Source organism: Myotis brandtii, unplaced genomic scaffold (genome assembly GCF_000412655.1).
Source record: "Myotis brandtii unplaced genomic scaffold, ASM41265v1 scaffold247, whole genome shotgun sequence".
NCBI classification, from domain to species: Eukaryota; Metazoa; Chordata; class Mammalia; order Chiroptera; family Vespertilionidae; genus Myotis; species Myotis brandtii.
In genome coordinates this window covers 893,231-910,860 of record NW_005359352.1, presented here as the reverse complement: position 1 = coordinate 910,860, position 17,630 = coordinate 893,231, and the positions used below count along the sequence as shown (strand labels likewise).

The 17,630-nt window shown below is 53.2% G+C and overlaps 1 protein-coding gene across 1 annotated transcript in view; it reads left to right on the top strand.

Moving 5' to 3' along the window:
- GRHL1 (grainyhead-like transcription factor 1) overlaps positions 1 to 17,326 on the top strand; it is a 38,580-nt gene extending 21,254 nt beyond the window's left edge. Inside the window, exons 10-17 of the mRNA XM_005867237.2 lie at positions 5,839 to 5,997; positions 8,982 to 9,033; positions 10,302 to 10,441; positions 11,652 to 11,689; positions 13,411 to 13,502; positions 13,814 to 13,899; positions 14,589 to 14,653; positions 15,666 to 17,326. Of these exons, the coding sequence (XP_005867299.2) occupies positions 5,839 to 5,997; positions 8,982 to 9,033; positions 10,302 to 10,441; positions 11,652 to 11,689; positions 13,411 to 13,502; positions 13,814 to 13,899; positions 14,589 to 14,653; positions 15,666 to 15,780 (747 nt within the window). The 3' untranslated portion in view covers positions 15,781 to 17,326. The remainder of the gene's footprint in view (positions 1 to 5,838; positions 5,998 to 8,981; positions 9,034 to 10,301; positions 10,442 to 11,651; positions 11,690 to 13,410; positions 13,503 to 13,813; positions 13,900 to 14,588; positions 14,654 to 15,665) is intronic.
- Positions 17,327 to 17,630: the final 304 nt, after the last annotated feature.

The following is a 17,630-nucleotide window of genomic DNA, read 5'->3' as shown; positions in this document are numbered from 1 at the left end:
GTAAACAGTGAGGCCATGACTCCATCCTTGTTTCTTCTTCAGGGAAACGCCCCGCGACGTGAGAAGATTCCGAGTTAGGGCTTTGCCTTTCCCACACCCTCCCCGCCCGCCCCGCCTGCCAGCTCTTTATCTTTCCTCTTCGGCTGGTCATTGGCTCCTGTGAGAAATGACACAAGTCCTAGTTGTGCATTGAAGGCTTTCAGTCCGTGCTGACATCTCTCTGGGGTGGGGCTGCCTCTTCCTTTCTGATATATTTTTACTGATTCCAGAGAGGAAGAGAGAGAGATAGAAACATCAATGATGAGAGAATCACTGGCTGCCTCCTGCACGCCCCCTACTGGAGATTGAGCCGGGCATGTGCCCTTGACAGGAATTGAACCCAGTGCCCTTGACTGCAATAGAACCGCAAGCCGACGCTCTATCCACTGAGCCAAACCAGCTAGGGCTGCGGTGGGGTTTCTTAATCACCTCCCGCCACCTGAGCTGCAGGAGGTGTGACCCCTCGCATTGTCCGATGAGTTGGTGCGAAACTGGATCCTCCCTCTGAGTGTCTGACTCAGCCTTTGGTATCTGTTGGGCTTAATTCATGCGACAGGCCCGTGCATATGGAGTGAGCACACGGCTCCTACAGAACTGATGTGACCAGGGGTTACGTTTTGGCGGGGGCCGGGGGAGGGATACTGATTAGGACTAGGTGTCTGCTGTGCAGTGCTGGTTCACTGTTCCTGTCCGTAGACTTCAGCCAAGAGTTGGATCTTGAGTTCTTAAACTTTCCCACCAGCCGCTGGCATGGCTCAGGGGTTGAGCACCGATCTATGAACCAAGAGGTCACGGTCGATTCCCGGTCAGGGCACAGGCCCGGGTTGCAGGCCCGATCCCCAGTGTGGGGCGTGCAGGAGGCAGCTGATCCATGATTCTCTCTCATCATTGATGTTTCTATCTCTCTCCCTCTCTGAAATCAAAAATAATAATAAAAATAATATATTAAAAAAGCTGTTTCCCATTGGCTTCTGTTGACATTTATCACTTCATGTAAACATATTGGAAAATGGTGATTTCCTCCTGTTTACCTCATGGTGATGGATTTGTGGGGAGAAGAAACTATGTTACCAACCTCAGGTTTTTCATTCTTCAGGAGGTTTCTGACTAAGCAGAGCTACTTAGAAGTGGTTAAGTGACCTTTTTGACTGATGCAGAAGAGAGTTAAGTTAAAATTTGTTCTAGGGTTTCCACTTTCAATTCAGTAGATCAGTTACATTCTAGGAGTGACGTTATGGCTGTTACATCTGCATGCCACTAAGTCGCATTTAAGGCCAGATGGGTTGAAAGGCTGAGGACTCCCAGAGGCAGCTGGGCCTGTGTCCGAGATGCCGCCACCATCTCTGTGAGGTCTCGTCGTCACCTGAGCCCGTGACTTGAGTGAAGTTAAACAGGAACTTGACGTACGCTCCCTACTCCATTTCATGCCTCATGATCAGACACCCTCCTGCTCACAGCCAAGGGGGGGCCTCCTTCCCATTTTCCTGCTTCACTGAGCAGCTTGTCCGTTGGGTGCTTCTCCGGCCGCTGTGCTGCTTTTGTGTGGTTTCGAGAGCGTTGAGCTTAGAGCGGGAGGCACGGGACCTGGCTTTGTCTCTGTCTTTGGTGTGTTGTGTCTTTCTGTCGTTATTGATCAATTTAACGCATTCTAACATCTTTATAGGAAATTGTATGCAAGGAAATTAATCTGTTAATTCAACTATGTGAAAGGACTGGCTTAAGAAGTCATGTTGCAAGGAGTTGACTTCCTTAACTCTGAATCTGTTAATTCAACTATGTGAAAGGACTGGCTTAAGTCATGTTGCAAGGAGTTTACTTCCTTAACTCTGCATTCATTCATTCATTCAGCAAATTACTCACTGTACTTCTCACTGTGAGAATAAAAAAATGATTCAAACAGAAAGCCTGTCCTCAAAAGAGATTTTTCTCTCTATGTAAGGACACCGGCCATAGGAAATGCTCTGAGGAGGTTGCGGGTTTGATCCCCAGTCTGGGCACATGCCCGGTTCCTGGCTCGATCCCCCAATAGGGGGCGTGCAGCCGATTAGTGATGTTTCTCTTCCATCGATGTTTCTATCTCTATCCCTCTCCCTCCTTCTCTCTCTAAAAATCAATAAAAACATATTAAAAATATTTGTAGATAATATGTAGGCTTTTTATAGCCATCGTTTTCCTGTCTCTTATTACCAGCCTTTAATTCAGCACCATTTAGTCCTAGGCATTGGGGCGAAATGTACTCAACACTGGAAGAAACCTAAGAAGTAAAGTAACACATAACCGCTGCCATCAAGGGAGGCAGTGTGACAGGGACAGGTGATGCACAGGTGGCGTGTCCGGGTGCTCATTGGTTCCCTCCCCTGACCTCGGACGTGGGTGGAGTGTGGCCCTTCACTTGAAGCAGAAGCTCAGGGTCTGCCACTCTTAGGAGCGAATCACTTTGTTACTCTATTTTAGTTTAAAAACCAAATCCCTTAAGAAGAACGCTTCATCCCTTAATTAAAAACTCAATTAAAAAGAGAAATTTATCCAAACTGTCATAAGGGTGGTTCATATTATTCTTAGAGGGTCTAAAGGTTCACGTTTTTTAAAAATATTTTTTTTTATTGATTTCCGAGAGGAAGGGAGAGGGAGAGAGAGAGACAGAAACATCAACAATGAGAGAAAATCACTAATCGGCTGCTTCCTGCACACCCCACACTGGAGATCAAGCCCGCAACCCGGGCCTGTGCTCTGACCGGGAATCGAACCATGACCTCCTGGTTCATAGGTCGATGCTCAATCACTGAGCCATGCCAGCTAGGCTAAAGGTGCACATTTTGAAATAATTTTATTCTACTCATTGAAAATCCCATATGAAAGACAAAAGAAGTCATTTTCAGTATTATAGTAGCGATGTCATGAAAACATGCAAAATTCTACCTAAATCTCTCAGTGGGAAAACAAATTAAGACTGTATTCTTTGGATGTTGGGTTCTTCTCTTGTACATGGATAATAATATTAGCACGGCTATTACTGTCTTGATAAATTTTTAAAAGAAACAGCCTTTTGGTTAGTTCTTGAAAAGTAACCAGGGATGTTGGGTTCTTCTCTTGTACATGGATAATAATATAGCACGGCTATTACTGTCTTGATAAATTTTTAAAAGGAACAGCCTTTTGGTTAGTTCTTGAAAAGTAACCTAGTGTTGTGTACGTAAGTTAGTCAGGTTCATCATTTAGCTTCTGACTCAACTACTTGTAATTTTGGTAACTTGACTGACAAGTTCCAGGTGCTTTGTTTTTGTTTGTTTGTTTTTAATCCTCACCTGAGGATATTTTTCCCAGTGATTTCCAGGAAGTGGAAGGGAGGGAGGGGAGGAGGGAGGGAGAGAGAGAGAGAGAGAAACATTGATGTGAGAAAGACACCTCAATTAGTTGCCTCCCACATGCACCCTTACCAGGCTGGGCTCCAAGTGCTTAGTTCATGCTCTCTTTCCGTGAGTGAGATGGTGAACAACACTTCTGTGATGTCCCCACAAGTGAAGTTGACTTGCTAAAGCTCACAGATCTGACTGCAGTTGTCAGAGGACACAGCCAGCACATTGCACCGGCTTTTGCCTCGGTCTGTGAGTAGGTGAGCTGCCGCAGACTGGGATGGCAGGGGAAAGTTAAGGTTTCCCATGGGTGGTGAGATGAAGAATACAGTGGTTTCGTTCCTCTGTGTGCTCCATTGTTTCATAGACTACTGTCTTTCTGTCGCTGTTCTGTCTGTGTTTCTGTCTGCGTCTGTTTTTCTCTCACCTGTTCCATAGACTGCCTCCTTAACTCGAACTTATGGATCGTATATGCAGTGTTTTCCAAAAATATACAGTCAGAGTACTAAGTTTCCGTAATGGACTTGAAATTCCTGTGTACCACTTTCTGCCTGTATGTCTGGATTTAGGTATTTAAAGTTAAATCCGTTTGCTTGTTTACTAAGAATGAGCGGAATGGAAAGGAAAGTCACAGTGGGCAAGGCAGGGCCGTCCTGGGTCAGGCACGGTGCTCGGTACTGAGAGGCACACGGCAGAGAGCGTGGACCCGCCACCACGTATTTACAGTCCAGTCGGGGACGGGGACGGCCACATGGGGAAATGGCAGGCGTTTCAGGTGGTGAAGAAAAGCCAGGGGATTGGGATAAAAGTCAATGGGCCCTGGCCAGCGGGCTGGCCCGCACACCCGAAGGGCTGCAGGTTCGATCCCTGGCCCCGGTTGGGGCGCATGCAGGAGGCAACCAGTCGATGTGTTTCTCACATCAGTGTTTCTCTCTTTCTCCCTCTCTTCCTCCTCCCTCCCTTCCACACTCTCTGAAAAGCAATGGAAAAAATTCACACACACACACACACACACACACACACGGTTGGGGACAGAGGCAGCGTGTAGAGGGGGACGTCCTGACTATGAGCCCCAGTCCCGTGCCCTCTGCCTGGGGGACAATTTGAAAGTCTCCCCCTTTCCTTGTAAACAAGAGGATAGGACTGCCTCTCCGGGCTGTGGGGACAAGGAAGGAGACCACGTGTGAGACGTGCCAGCCCCGGTCTGACGCATCGGTGCTCAGCGAGCGGTGTCACTGCTGTGGCCCGTGGCGCAGGCCTCGGTGGAGGTGGGATTCACGTGTGGAGAGGCAGAGGCCCGTGGAGGCCCCAGGGGAACAGGACGGGGAGGAAGGACGAGCACAGGGAGGTGAGGCCGGAGCCAGCTCCCCAAGGTGCTCGGGGAACGGCGAGGAGACCAGTCTGCGTGCCGAGCTGGTGCGGGGACAGGATGGGCGGTGGCTTTAAACCTGTTACCTTGGACAAGCTCTCAGTCTTGTAGGATGCTTTGGTCTTGTCCTACTTGGGACCAGTATATGGACTCGAGGGAGAATACAGACTCTATCTCAGCGTCTTGTGTACTTTCTGGAGAGCGTTCTCGGTCATGGGGGCTGTCATTTTTCTCTCTCTCTGCCTTCTCCCCACTCCCTTCTCTTACCTCCGTTCTGATAGGGTTTCCCCTTTTCTAGCTTCCACTTATCCCTGTCTGGGCCTGGGTGCAGCCAGGCGCCCACCGTACCGGGTAGACCTGCTCTTGGTGGTTGGGGCTGAGGGACTGTCACCTGTGGACTGGAAGGAACACAGCCCAGGGTCTTTGGTCTTTGAAATGTACCTGGTTTTTGAAAACTGTCATTCCAGTAACATCCACTGCGTGGTGCTCACGCATCAGAAATGAATTCTAAGACTCGTGGAAAGGGAGCTCAGGAAACGTGGTGACCACGTGTGGGAGGCTAGAATCCAGAATCACAAAAACAGGAGGGACATGGAGCATGCTCATGTGCCGAAGAAGCTTTGCCTGGGACTCGCTAAGTACCACTTTCAGATGCCACTCACTGATGTCACACATTCCAGAACATTCAGGCGTCAGGCGCTGCAAGCTGTCCTCAGCGAGGTGGGGACAGACATGCAGGCAGGGTCCCAGAGCGTTTGTACGAAGCTGTCAGGCAGCTGCAGAGCAAACCGGTGCTGTTGGTGACGTCTAAAGTGACAGCAAGACGCCAGCTCGTCCCTGTGCGACGTTAAGTACGTGCTCCGACAGCAGGTCAGAGCTCCGGGCTGCCTTTCCCGTTAGAGGCTGCCGTTGCTCTGACCAAAGGTGGTTCTAAAATAAACCCTTTTTTAAAAATTTCTTTTTGGTGAGAAGCTGCGCTCTCATTTAGAACAACCTGGTCGTTTCCGTGCCGTCGGCATCTCACCGGCTGAGCCGCGGTTGCCGTCGGGGCCGTAGCTCACGGGCCTTTCCTTGCAGGTGTTCATCTCTGTGAACTGCCTGAGCACGGACTTCTCCTCCCAGAAGGGCGTGAAGGGCCTGCCGCTGAACATCCAGATCGACACCTACAGCTACAACAACCGCAGCAACAAGCCCGTGCACCGGGCCTACTGCCAGATCAAGGTCTTCTGCGACAAGGTGGGCTGCGGCGGGGCGGGAGCACGGCACAGGGCAGGCCGCCCTCGGGAGAAGGGCAGGGCCTTCCCATGTTCAAGCTCGGTGTCACGTGCTGCTGTTAATGTAAAGGAGGGGTAGCAGTCACTGTTTCAGCCGTCAGGGACACATTAGAGAGGGAAGAGAAGAATCTTGTTTTTATGGAAAATTGCTTTTCTAAAAATATGTTTTTATTGATTTCAGAGAGAGGAGGGAAAGGGGGAGGGGGGAGAGAGAGGGAAACATCAATGAGAGAGAATCATCGATCGGCTGCCTCCTGCACTCCCCCTACTGGGGATCCAGCCCGCAACCCCGGGCATGTGCCCTGACTGGGAATTGAACCGTGACCTCCTGGTTCATGGGTCAAAGCTAAACCACAGAGCCACACTGGCCGGGCGGGAAAATGGCATTTTATTGGGTGTGTCTGATAGAGTCACGCGGGCTGTGCTTCGTCCTCGGTGGCCCCCCAGCCTACCGATCTGTAGGCAGTGCCGCTCGCTTAGAGCCGTGTCTCACTTTACCTTTGGTGACGGACCATGATTTCTATTTCTAATCCGCATGAACTTATACATCTGTAAATGACAATAACAATTCATATGAATTGCTGGGAAAATGAAACAAAGTTATACAAGCTGCAAGCCCCATTTTTATTTATTTATTTTTAAATATATATTTTATTGATTTTTTACAGAGAGGAAGGGAGAGGGATAGAGAGTTAGAAACATCGATGAGAGAGAAACATCGATCAGCTGCCTCCTGCACGCCCCCTACTGGGGATGTGCCCACAGCCAAGGTACATGCCCTTGACCGGAATCGAACCTGGGACCCTTGAGTCCGTAGGCCGACACTCTATCCACTGAGCCAAACTGGTTAGGGCAAGCCCCATTTTTAATTACTGACTCAGCAGACTTAAACGTGTCCTATCTAATTGCTTCCCAAATGCCTTCTCAATTTCTGGTGTGTTTTCACTCAGACCACAGCAGGCTGTGGACTGAGGCTAGTCCACAGTCACACTCTGAGTTTTGCTGTATCAGAGGCGTCAGCACGAGTTAGCACGGACTGAAGTTTTCCGTGTCCGGCGGTAGAAACTGAGCCGGCAGCTGCCGGGAGAAAGACCAGGACTGATTCATGCTCTTAAACACATTGGGTTTCCGCATCAAGACCTTGAAGGAAGCTCCTGTGTCGGTAGCCGACTTAGAAACGGAAACGCAGAGAAGCTCACGAATCGCCCAGTTATTTTATGAATCAGTGGTCGCTCTGCCGCGTGAGTGCGTGCTGATGGGTTCTGTGGAGCAGAGGCCTTTTCTCCGAGGCTGCGGAACTGGGAGTGGTTGGGACAGCACCGAACCCTCTTCCGGTGTCACTGCCGCCTGTGTGTTCATGTAGGTCACCTGTAAGGCAGCATCTGTCCCGGGTCCTGGATCACAGGTCAGGTGTTCAGGCCGAGTCGGTGCTGGTCCATGATGGGCGTAAGCGCCGTGCGGTGAGAAAGGCAGCCAGCCCCACACAGCGCGGAGAGACTCGGGCTCTGCCGGATCCCTTCGGCCTTCATGGCGGTGGCTGCCTCTGTAAATCCCCTAAAAACACCCTTCCGGTTGCCCTGCTTGCTCGGGCAGAGACCTGCGTGCAGGCGGGAGTTGCTGTGTCCTCCTGCGTTCAGACCTGTGACACACGGGTGGTCAGAAGCGTCGTCTCATAGCCGGTGCCCAGGGACATAGAAGGTGCAGCTACACACTGTTCTCACCCCCAGTTTCTGTTTTTGTCTTTGTTGTTGTTGTTTAAATCATCCCCAGTTTTTAATCTCAGGGCTGTCATGGATCATATAAAAATCCCGCACGAGAAGAAAGTATTATGTATGTGTTTTGTGTCATTAATTTTCAGTCTTTGAACTTTCCAGCCACATGCCGCCTCCTGTGCGTCCCCCCCATCGTGGTCCTAGGTCTGTCCTTGCTTACGGTTGAGGTGGCTGCTTCTCGTCTGGGTTCGTCCTCTGCTCCTCTCTCTCTGCAGCATCCCCCCTGCCTCCTGGTTCTCCTCTTTCTGAGGTTCGATTCCCGTGTCACGTGGTGCCGGTCTGCTCATGTCCCGCTGCTGGCTCTCAGGCTCTCACATCTTCGGAGTCTGGTCGACCTTTAGTCAGACACTAAAGCGAAGGTGCCTTTTGTACCTTCAGAGGCGCTTGCAGGTCTCCCAGGAATGTTATCAGTACTTTACTGTGAGTTGCTTAATTGGTTTGGCAAATAGAATTTTCTCTTATTTCAGAAACAGCAACAGTTTAGTGCTTTTCCAGAGAAAATGGGGACAGAGTTGGGTGGCTGACAGTGGGAGTCTGGCATCCCTCTCTCTGAGCTCGCGCACCGGTCTGTCCTGGAGAGAAACGGCCACTGACACTGCTTCCCACGTCAGTTTGCCCCTCGCCCGCGTCTCGGTCACTGCGGCTATGACCGGGCTCACTGCGTCCGTGAAGGCAGCGACGGCCAGCGAGCTTCCCAGCTCTGCGTGCAGCCTGGCCACAGCCGCTGTGGAGGGGACGTTGGCTGCTGTTTCCCTGTGATTCCATAGAGTTAAACATCGTTTTAAGAACAGGCTTTTCAGCCCGGCCGGGTGGCTCAGGAGTTGAGCATTGACCTAGGAACCAGGAGGTCAGGGTTCGATTCCCGGTCAGGGCACATGCCCGGGTTGTGGGCTCGATCCCCAGTGGGGGCGTGCAGGAGGCAGCCGATCCATGATTCTCTCTCATCGTTGGTGTCTCTATCCCTCTCCCTTCCCCTCTGAAATCAATAAAAAAATTTTTTTTAAACAGGCTTTTTAGAGGAAACTACGTGATAAGCTCCAGGAACGTAATAGGCAATGGGCCCATTTCCAGGAGGAGCTGTCCCCACCCCCACCGCTGTGGGTGAGAGTCACATATTTTAAAGAGGATCAGATAAACAGGATCATGTTTTCTCTTGTCTTGTCTTGACCTATAGGGAGCCGAACGGAAAATCAGGGACGAAGAACGAAAACAAAGCAAAAGAAAAGGCAAGTGCCCTGGCCCCGCTCCCAGGTGAACGCTGGTGAGCAGGACCGTGGCCTCCTGGCTCAGCCCGTTTCCTTTCGGAGCCCAGCCAGCCTGGGCTTTCACGCAGGAGCCTAGCCGGCTGCTTCCCTGCTGTGATGGAGGCCCGGCTCCCACCACCAGCTGAGGCAGAGGGTGGCTCGGGGTGGTCTCCCAAGGGGGGATGGAGGGCGCAGGAGGGCTCCTGACTCTGCCGCGTTTTGGCTGTCACTTCCCGAAGTCGCTGGTGGCAGCCTGGTGAATAGCTGATGACAAACTCGGGACTTGCCTGGGTTTTTAAGAGTAATAACACCCCTGAGAGCTCAGGGTGTCTTCATTCCAGATGAGCAGCTCTCCTCTGTCTCGCGTTCTAACGTTTGCAGAATCTACAGAGCCTCAGTTTGGATATCTCGCCAGGAAAGCCTTTCTCTTTTTAATGTGATCGATATTCACACTCACAAAACCCTCTCTCGCCACGAGGGAAAACTGCTCTTTGCCAGCGGTTTCCTCCGCAGGGCGTGGGCACTGCATCTGTTCTCCGAGCGTGGCTGGCTCGGCGGACATTCGCCCCTTGGCGCACTAGTCAGGTGCCCCTGCGGCCTCAGGGTGCCCGACGCCCCTCCAGGGGGCAGGTGCTGGCTGGGAAAGCTGTCGCTGAGGCCTCCGGAGCGGGGAGGGGGACCCTACAGCCTCATAAAGGTGGTGCCCTCAGCCTCGCTGAAGGGAAGGAGCAGGGAGGGGTGTCGGAGCAAGAAGAGGCTGTGTTAGAATGTGAATTCCTCGATGCGGGCAGCTCCGGTGAATCCCACTGAGTTCTATCCACGCACTTCCCATCTTTGAGCCTTTCAGACAGAGCAGTGCTTTGCATCTGTTCCCGACCGTGTGTGCGTGTCTGTGTGTGTCTGTGTGTGTGTGCGTGTCTGTGTGTGTCTCTGTGTGTGTGTGTCTCTGTGTGTCTGCATGTGTGTGTCTCTGTGTGTGTCTCTGTGTGTGTGTCTCTGTGTCTCTGTGTGTGTCTGTGTGTGTCTGTGTGTGTGTGTGTGTGTGTGTTTACAGGCGTCTTCTTCTCTGATTTCGATAAGACGTTCAGTTGCTTTTAGTGTGCGAAACACCAGCAGCACATTCCTTCACACAGACCGCTTCCTCTGGGGTCCGGGACGGGCCTGCCTCCCTCGGTGCTGACCATTGAGGAGCCCGCTCCCTGCATCCGGTCCGCACACACACGCTGCTGACCGGTGTCCTCCTTTTTCAGTTTCTGATGTTAAGGTGCCGCTGCTTCCCACTCACAAGCGCATGGATGTCACGGTCTTCAAGCCCTTCGTCGATCTGGACACGCAGCCTGTGCTCTTCATTCCCGACGTGCACTTCGCCAACCTTCAGCGGGGCTCTCACGTACGTAGCAGGGTCCCAGGGCGGCTGCAGGGACGGGAGGCTCAACCCAAAGGAAGGCTTTGTAAACAGAAGCCAAAACTGAGTGAGGCGTGCCCGCGCCCGGGGCGGCTCTCGGAGTGTCCGTGGGTGACGAGATGTCCTCGCACTCGGGCTGTGTGAGCGCCGTTGGACACGCAGTGCCAGACCCATCACCTAAATCCGCTTGGTGGTGGTGGTGGTTGGTGATCCTCACCCAAGGGTATTTTCCCATTGATTTTTTAGAGAGAGTGGAAGGGAGAGGGGGAGACAGAAACATCGATGTGAGAGAGACACATCCATTGGTTGCCTACCACACACGCCCAGGCCAGGGCTGGGGCTCCAGCCTGTAGCTCAGGTATGCATCCCCGATCGGAATCGAACCCGTGATCCTCCTGTCCGAGAGCCGACACTCTATACACAGAGCCAAGCGGCCAGGGCCAGGTTCTGTTTATTTCGATTTTAGCTCATTTACAAGGTGCTAGAATAGTCACATAAGTTGGAGTTGGAGTCTTTGATCTCGTGGACTTAACTTCCGTGGGTCTGGACACGGAAGAGCCAGAGGGGTTCGTGGGGTCAGGCAGCCTCATGGCATGAAGAGCAAGGTTTCAGGCACTGGGTCGCCATTGTGCACAGACAGCCGTGTCTCGGCGACCAGAGGCTGGTGGCGAGAGCGTGAGCAGAGTGGAGCATGCTTCCGCCCTGAGCTCAGATGCTTGCGGGAAGGCTGTCTGCGCGCACGTGGCAGGCAGACTTAGGTTTGTGCGGACTCGTGGTTTTTAGAGTCTCGGGGGAAGCCATTGCTAGTGTATTCAGTTCTAATGAGAAGCTTTGGCAAACTTTTTCTGAAAAGGGTCAAGTGGTAAACATGTTAGGTGTTTGTGGCCGGACGGTCTCTGCTGGGCCTACGTCACCCGCGGCTTGTAGAGCCACGACAGACGTCACAGCCCCGCGGGGCCTGCCTGGCCGCGGGCCAGCAAGTGCTTTCTGTCCTCGCCCTGGCGGGCCAGGCTCGCTGCCGCCCGAGGTGGAGGAGCCCAGCATGTCTCCAAGAATCTGGTCGATGAAAAATGAGGCGAAAGGTTGTGTGTTTGCTGGGTCAGATTCAAGATCGCGTCCATTTGAGGAATAACTTATTTGTGGTCTGAACTGCTGTGCGCATGCACTTGAAAAGCACCCATTGTCTTGTTTGCAGGTCCTTTCCATGGCCTCGGAAGAACTGGAGGGGGAAGGGTAAGAGTTATGCTTTGTTTTGTTCTAATAAGTTCTTTTTATTTTGGAACAATCTCAAACGTCGAGAAAAATTGCAAGTCTGATAGAAAGAACTCATGTTTTCCTGAGCCCTTTGACCTGGTGACCCTCATTCCTCAGTACTGAGTGTGTCTCCTGCATCTGGGGCCGAGGACACGCTCCCGCGTGACAGGACAGTGACACAGACACGGCCCCAGGCGGCACTCGCCCACTCGGGTCTCGCCAGGTGTTGCAGTCTGGCCTTTGTAGCGGGAAGGGGGCCAACGCGGACCCACTCGGTGCCCTTAGCTGTCATTCCTCCACGCCCACAATCCGGCGCCCATCTCTCCTCCGGCCCCTGAGCTAACACCCTGGCAGGTTCCCACTGTTCTGTGGACTTCCCCCCAGTGTCGCCTCCTGGTTAGACGGGATCATGCCCCTGGGCAGGAAGGCCCCACCCTGCTGCCTCCCCCGGAGGCCGTCCGGCGGCACACTGCCCGCTGATGCCCGACGCAGGGGTGTCACCAGGCTCCGCTCTCCTGTGATAAGTGCTTTGTGGGGAAGGCGCTTTGTAGCTTTGTAAACCCCTCCTCCCTCGTCACACTTTCAACTGATTCCCTTATTTATATCGGCGTGGGCTCACGGTTTCCCATTGTGTTCAATAAGCTGTAGCCCAGCACTGTCGCTTGTCTGCTCAGCTTGTCCCCAAGGCCGGCAAAGGCCCCCAGTTGCTCCCAGATCCTCCGACAGGCCCTCCCTGCCCCCCATCCCCGGGGGCTGGTGCTCCCCCATCTCGGGCAGCTGTTCCGGGCACGGTGCTTCCCTGCTCCCCGGACCCTGCTCCGCGTGGTGAATGGCTCAGACCCGGCTGGGCGCTGGGTGTGCGCGCAGCCATTGAGGTGTTGCCGCCCCCTCCCCCCCAGTGGGCCCCTCCTGAGCCTCTGGGCCCTGACTGCCACCTGGCAGCCTCCTGCCCGGTGCTCCCCGTGGGGAGGGCCCTCTCTGGGCCCCGTCATCGCCCCGTCCATGGTGCCTGCGGTGGCCTCTCTGCCTCTGCTGTGCTCAGACCTAGGCGCTACGCGTGCTTTCCTAGGAGGCCTCATCGTTTCCAGGCGCTGGGACAGAGGGTTTAAAACCCAACCCTGTTCTTGAAGCGATGATTCTGCTCAAAGCCAAGCACTCGCTCTCTTCATTTCCAGTCACTTTACTGGTTTTTTGCTCACCCACTCTGAACCTCACAACGTTAACACCCCATAACATGCTTTTGACAGCCAGTCCCGCCAATCTTTTCACTTCTTTCTCCGGCTTCCCCCCCTTATTTCCACTGACACCTGTATTTTTTGTTGTTGTTGTTAATCTCACCTAAGGATAGTTTTCCATTGATTTTTAGAGAGAGTCAGAGGAAGGGGGAGAGACACAGAGATTGGCTGCCTCCCACACACGCCTGTCCTAAGGATAGTTTTCCATTGATTTTTAGAGAGAGTCAGGAAGGGGGAGAGACACAGAGAGAGACATCGATGTGAGAGAGACAGAGATTGGCTGCCTCCCACACACGCCTCTTCAGTCCGTCTCTTTCTGGGGCCTCCAGTTTGTGTCCACAAATAAGGAGGCTGGAGCTTAAGGAGTGAAGGTCACCCCAGGTCTGAGCTCGGTGCCCTGCCGAGGCCTGTTGGTTTCGCAGGTGCCTGGGGTGGAAGTCACTCACTGTGCCTTCGTTTCCGCAGCTCGAACTTGAAGAGGGGGCCGTACGGGTCTGAGGACGATTTTGTGGTCCCCCCGCCTGCTAAACTGACCCGGATCGAAGAGCCGAAGAGAGGTGCGTTGGCCTCATGTCTTAGAGGGAGTTTTACATGGGAAGTGAGGTCTCAATCTGCCAGAAGCATCAGGCGCTCAAACCAGCCTTGTCCGGTTTGACGTCCTGGTCCTGGCGTGAGCTTTAAAGGAGCGGCAGGGTTAAGAGGAGCCGGAAGCTGTGCCCTCAGGGCCTGGTGGGCTGGTTCCTGCTGGCGTCGGGGTGTGGACGCCTCTTTATTTTAGCCGGTGCCAGGCTCTGCTTTCCCATTTTGCTCATATGCATGAACCGTGTCCTTTTTCCTCTCTCACCTCCTTGCTCCCGACGGGGATTAGTGCTGCTCTACGTGCGGAAGGAGGCAGAGGAAGTCTTCGACGCCCTGATGCTCAAGACTCCGTCCTTGAAGGGCTTGATGGAGGCCGTGAGTAGTGTGCTTTGCAATAATGCTCCTTAACATGTGAAAGCTGCCCGGCCTGTGTGGCTCAGTGGTTGGGCATCGACTTAGGAACCAGGAAGTCACATTCCCAGGCTAGATCCCCAGTGTGGGGCTCGCAACTGATTCGAATCGTCTGACCCCAAAGCAAGGCCTTTGTACACTTGCTCGGAATATGTGTGGGTGTGTGGGTGTGTGTCTCTGTGCATTTGTCAAAACCCGTGAGTGTACAGCATAGAGGGGACGCAGTGAACACAGTGGACTTGAATCCGTAACCTTGTAGCTCGTTGCCTATGACAAGTGCAGGGCACTAATGTGAGAGGTTAATTCATAGCTGGTACCTGGGGGAGCAGCTCTGTTTCCACCAGCTTTTCTACGGGCTGAAAACTACTCTATGAAATACCTTTAAACACTATGACCCGTCAGCAATCAAAAACTTAAATAATAAAAAAACTGACACATAATACACTTATGGACATCTGTACGCTCGGGGAATAGAGCTCCTGTCCCAGCTCCCTCCACAGGGAGGCGCCCCCCTCCCGCCCCCCGGGCTGTAAAGACATAAGCATTTTGAAAATCAAAGTTGAGTGGTTGTCCCACTATATGCACAGTTACATAGTTGTTTGTTAAAGCCAGAAAATGCCATTTTATTCTTTTTCATTGCTCTTCTCTTTTAGATCTCAGACAAATATGATGTTCCCCATGACAAGATTGGGAAAATATTCAAGAAATGTAAAAAAGGGTGAGCATTCATTCCCTGACATTCCAGCGCCTGAGTGAGATAATTATTCAGCGTGACTGCTGCTCACGCGCACTTGGGCCCAGTCCGGCAGCCGTACAGAAACATGACTGGATGGATGCGCTTTCCCGAAATGACCCGCATGCAGTCCGGCTCCCTTTCTCGACCTCCTCGTGGGGTTCTGCTCTTCTCCTTGGAGCAGAGCCCACTGAGTGTTACTGCTCCATGGCAGAGCCCGTCAAGGGCCAGGCTGGGTGGTGCGCTTCCCACGTGACTCACTGTTCACGTGACCCTCTGAGCTGGCTGTTCCTGTGCAGGGTTAGAGGGTAGAGGGGCGGCAGCCGAGGCACAGAGCCGGAGGCCTGCCCTGACCAGGCCGGGCCAAGGCCAGGGGCCCTGTGAGTGTTGTCCGAGGCCCCGCCTTTGCTGCTGCCCCTCCCTCTCTGCCCTGGGCCGTGTTTGCAACCACAGAGCAGGGCGTCCTTGTCCAAAAAGCGGTATTCTAGTTCGAGTGTCTGTGTTGTCGGGCAGGGTCAGCGGGGCAGAGAATTCTAAAGCACATCCTAATGGGAACTTGGTAGATGGGCCTGGCGGGGAGGGTCGGACTTAGTGCTGATTCAGTTCAACGTTGAGGGTAACTGGCCAGGGGAGAGCCTTCGTCAGAGGACTGTGGCTTCAGATCCCGTAGGTGATCTTACTGATCTGCTTTCTAAAGCCAGACCCATGCAGGGCCTCTGCTGTGGCCTTGCTGTGTGCGTTAGAATAGTTTATCGCGTGGTTACTACACGCTGAGGTAACAAAGAAGCGAGTGTTCTGTGGCGCGCATGCCCTGCACTGTGACGAGTGCTTTGCTTGAGTGCCCATTGAGCCCCGGACAGGCACTGTCATCCCGTCTCACAGCTGGGCGGTCTAGGGTTAGGGCCTTAAGTGATTGGCCTCGCGTGCCCCAGCGAGTAAGCGGCAGACGCCCCGATTTCAGGGGGCAGCCTGAGCGTCCGTCTCGCCCTCCCCCCAGGATCCTGGTGAACATGGACGACAACATCGTGAAGCACTACTCCAATGAGGACACCTTCCAGCTGCAGATGGAGGAGGTGGGGGGGTCGTACAGGCTCACCCTCACTGAGATCTGAGGGCGCCCTGGCCCCAGCCCCGCAGTTCAGCGAAGGTGTTGCCTCGGTCTTGCTGCCTGCCGAGCCGCAGGCCACTGGTCAGCCTCCTGCCAACCACGCGCGATGTCGGTGGAAGGGACTCTTCGCGTTGGAGATGGGGCCGCACGCGGCTTGGAGGTGGCGTGGAGTATATTGCACCGGCGCTTCTCAGATGAGGAAATCCATATACTACTATTACGCTTGCCTTTTCCGATATAAATACTTAGGGTTAAAAGTGAAAACTGTTCCAAGATCTAATACTCTCTGGGAACCTTTAGGATATCTGCTATGTTATTTATAAAAGTATTTTTTATTACAGGTTCAATTCAATATGATGTGGTATTAGTTTCAGGTGTATAGCAGTGGCCAGACTATACAACTATTGGGCTAGCCCCGTGTCTTCAGTGTTAGCGGGCCTGCCCAGTGCGAGTCAGAAAAGGCAGTGGGTGTGGCTTAAGGCTTTGGTGCCCCGGCCTGAACTCAGTGTCACTACCTGCCTCAGGGTAGTGGGAGCCACGTCTCAAGAACAAAGGACCCCCCCCCGGGCCCCCCCCCCCCCCCCCCCCCCGTACATGTTTACTCCTGCAGAGCGCGGTACAGAAACCGCCCGTCTCGACTCTCTTAAGCACCCGCTGCCTTTCTCATGAAGACCCGGGGGGCGGTGGCAAGCTAGCGCCACAGTGTACGTAAGTGCAATACAGTTCCCAAGGCCCGCGTCTGTGAATGTGTACATACGTGTCTTATACAGATAGATAATATATGCATGCGGCGTCCGTGGGCATACACGGAGAGATGCGATGACGGCTGCCTGAGAGACTGGGCCTGACGGGAGGCTGAGTTCTTTTGATCATTAACGTCAGCCAAGCAGATAGAACACTGCTCGGCGGGATCCAGAGCACACGCCGTCATCCCGAGCGAACAGGCCTGCTCAGGGGCCGCGGCTCGCCCTCGGGCTGCTGTCATCCGGATCTGCACTGTTTACACATGAAGTAAAGGGAAGACGCCCGCGGTGGCCGCATCCGCGCGTGGTGTGTGCGAACGTCAGCCCTGTGGCCTCGGCCACGACAGACAGCCATGCAGCCGGCGCAGCTCTGTCCTCCCAGTCTCCCTGCCAGAGGGAGGGCGTCCTACGGCGTCGCAGAGCCTCGCGCCTGGATTACCTGTGCACTCACCGTGTAGAAGCGGTCGGGTTTATGAGACTCTCACGGGCCGGGGGACGTCTGTACATGTTTAAGTATCTGGGGTACTACACAGTGTCGTTTCACAACAGATAAAACCACGGGTATCTGTCGGGTCAGGGAACTAGTTTGTAGAAGTAGGATAGGTAGTTGCATTCTTGCGTTAAAATATCCTAATGAAGTATGTGAACTGAATTGCTGGTTTTCTAAAATAAGATAAGGGACACGGGTCATATGACAATATTTTCTATTGTGTTTTATGAAATTGATTTTGTCTTGTTTACTGTTTTTAATTGTATCATTGAAGATGTATTTTAAGCCAACGGGATTAAATGTCTGTGCCTCTCTCATACGATGTCACTTCCTGTTCTCCCGTTTGAATGTGCCTTTTGTGAGGCTGGCGGGCCGGCAGGGCAGGATCTGAGATCTTAGCGGCAGAGCCGGGGCCGTCTCCCGCGCAGTTTCTGCTGGTGCCCAGCACGCGTCCTCGGCCTCGTCCCCATCTGCATGTCCCTCCAGGGCTCTGCGACGGTCCCAGTAATGGTTCCGTGAGGGGCCCTACATAACAAGTTTAAACTGTTAACCACATGTAACCGCGAGAGCCGCAGGTGAAGCCTTTAGGCCTAAAATCTTAGTGTTCTTGGTTTTTAAAAG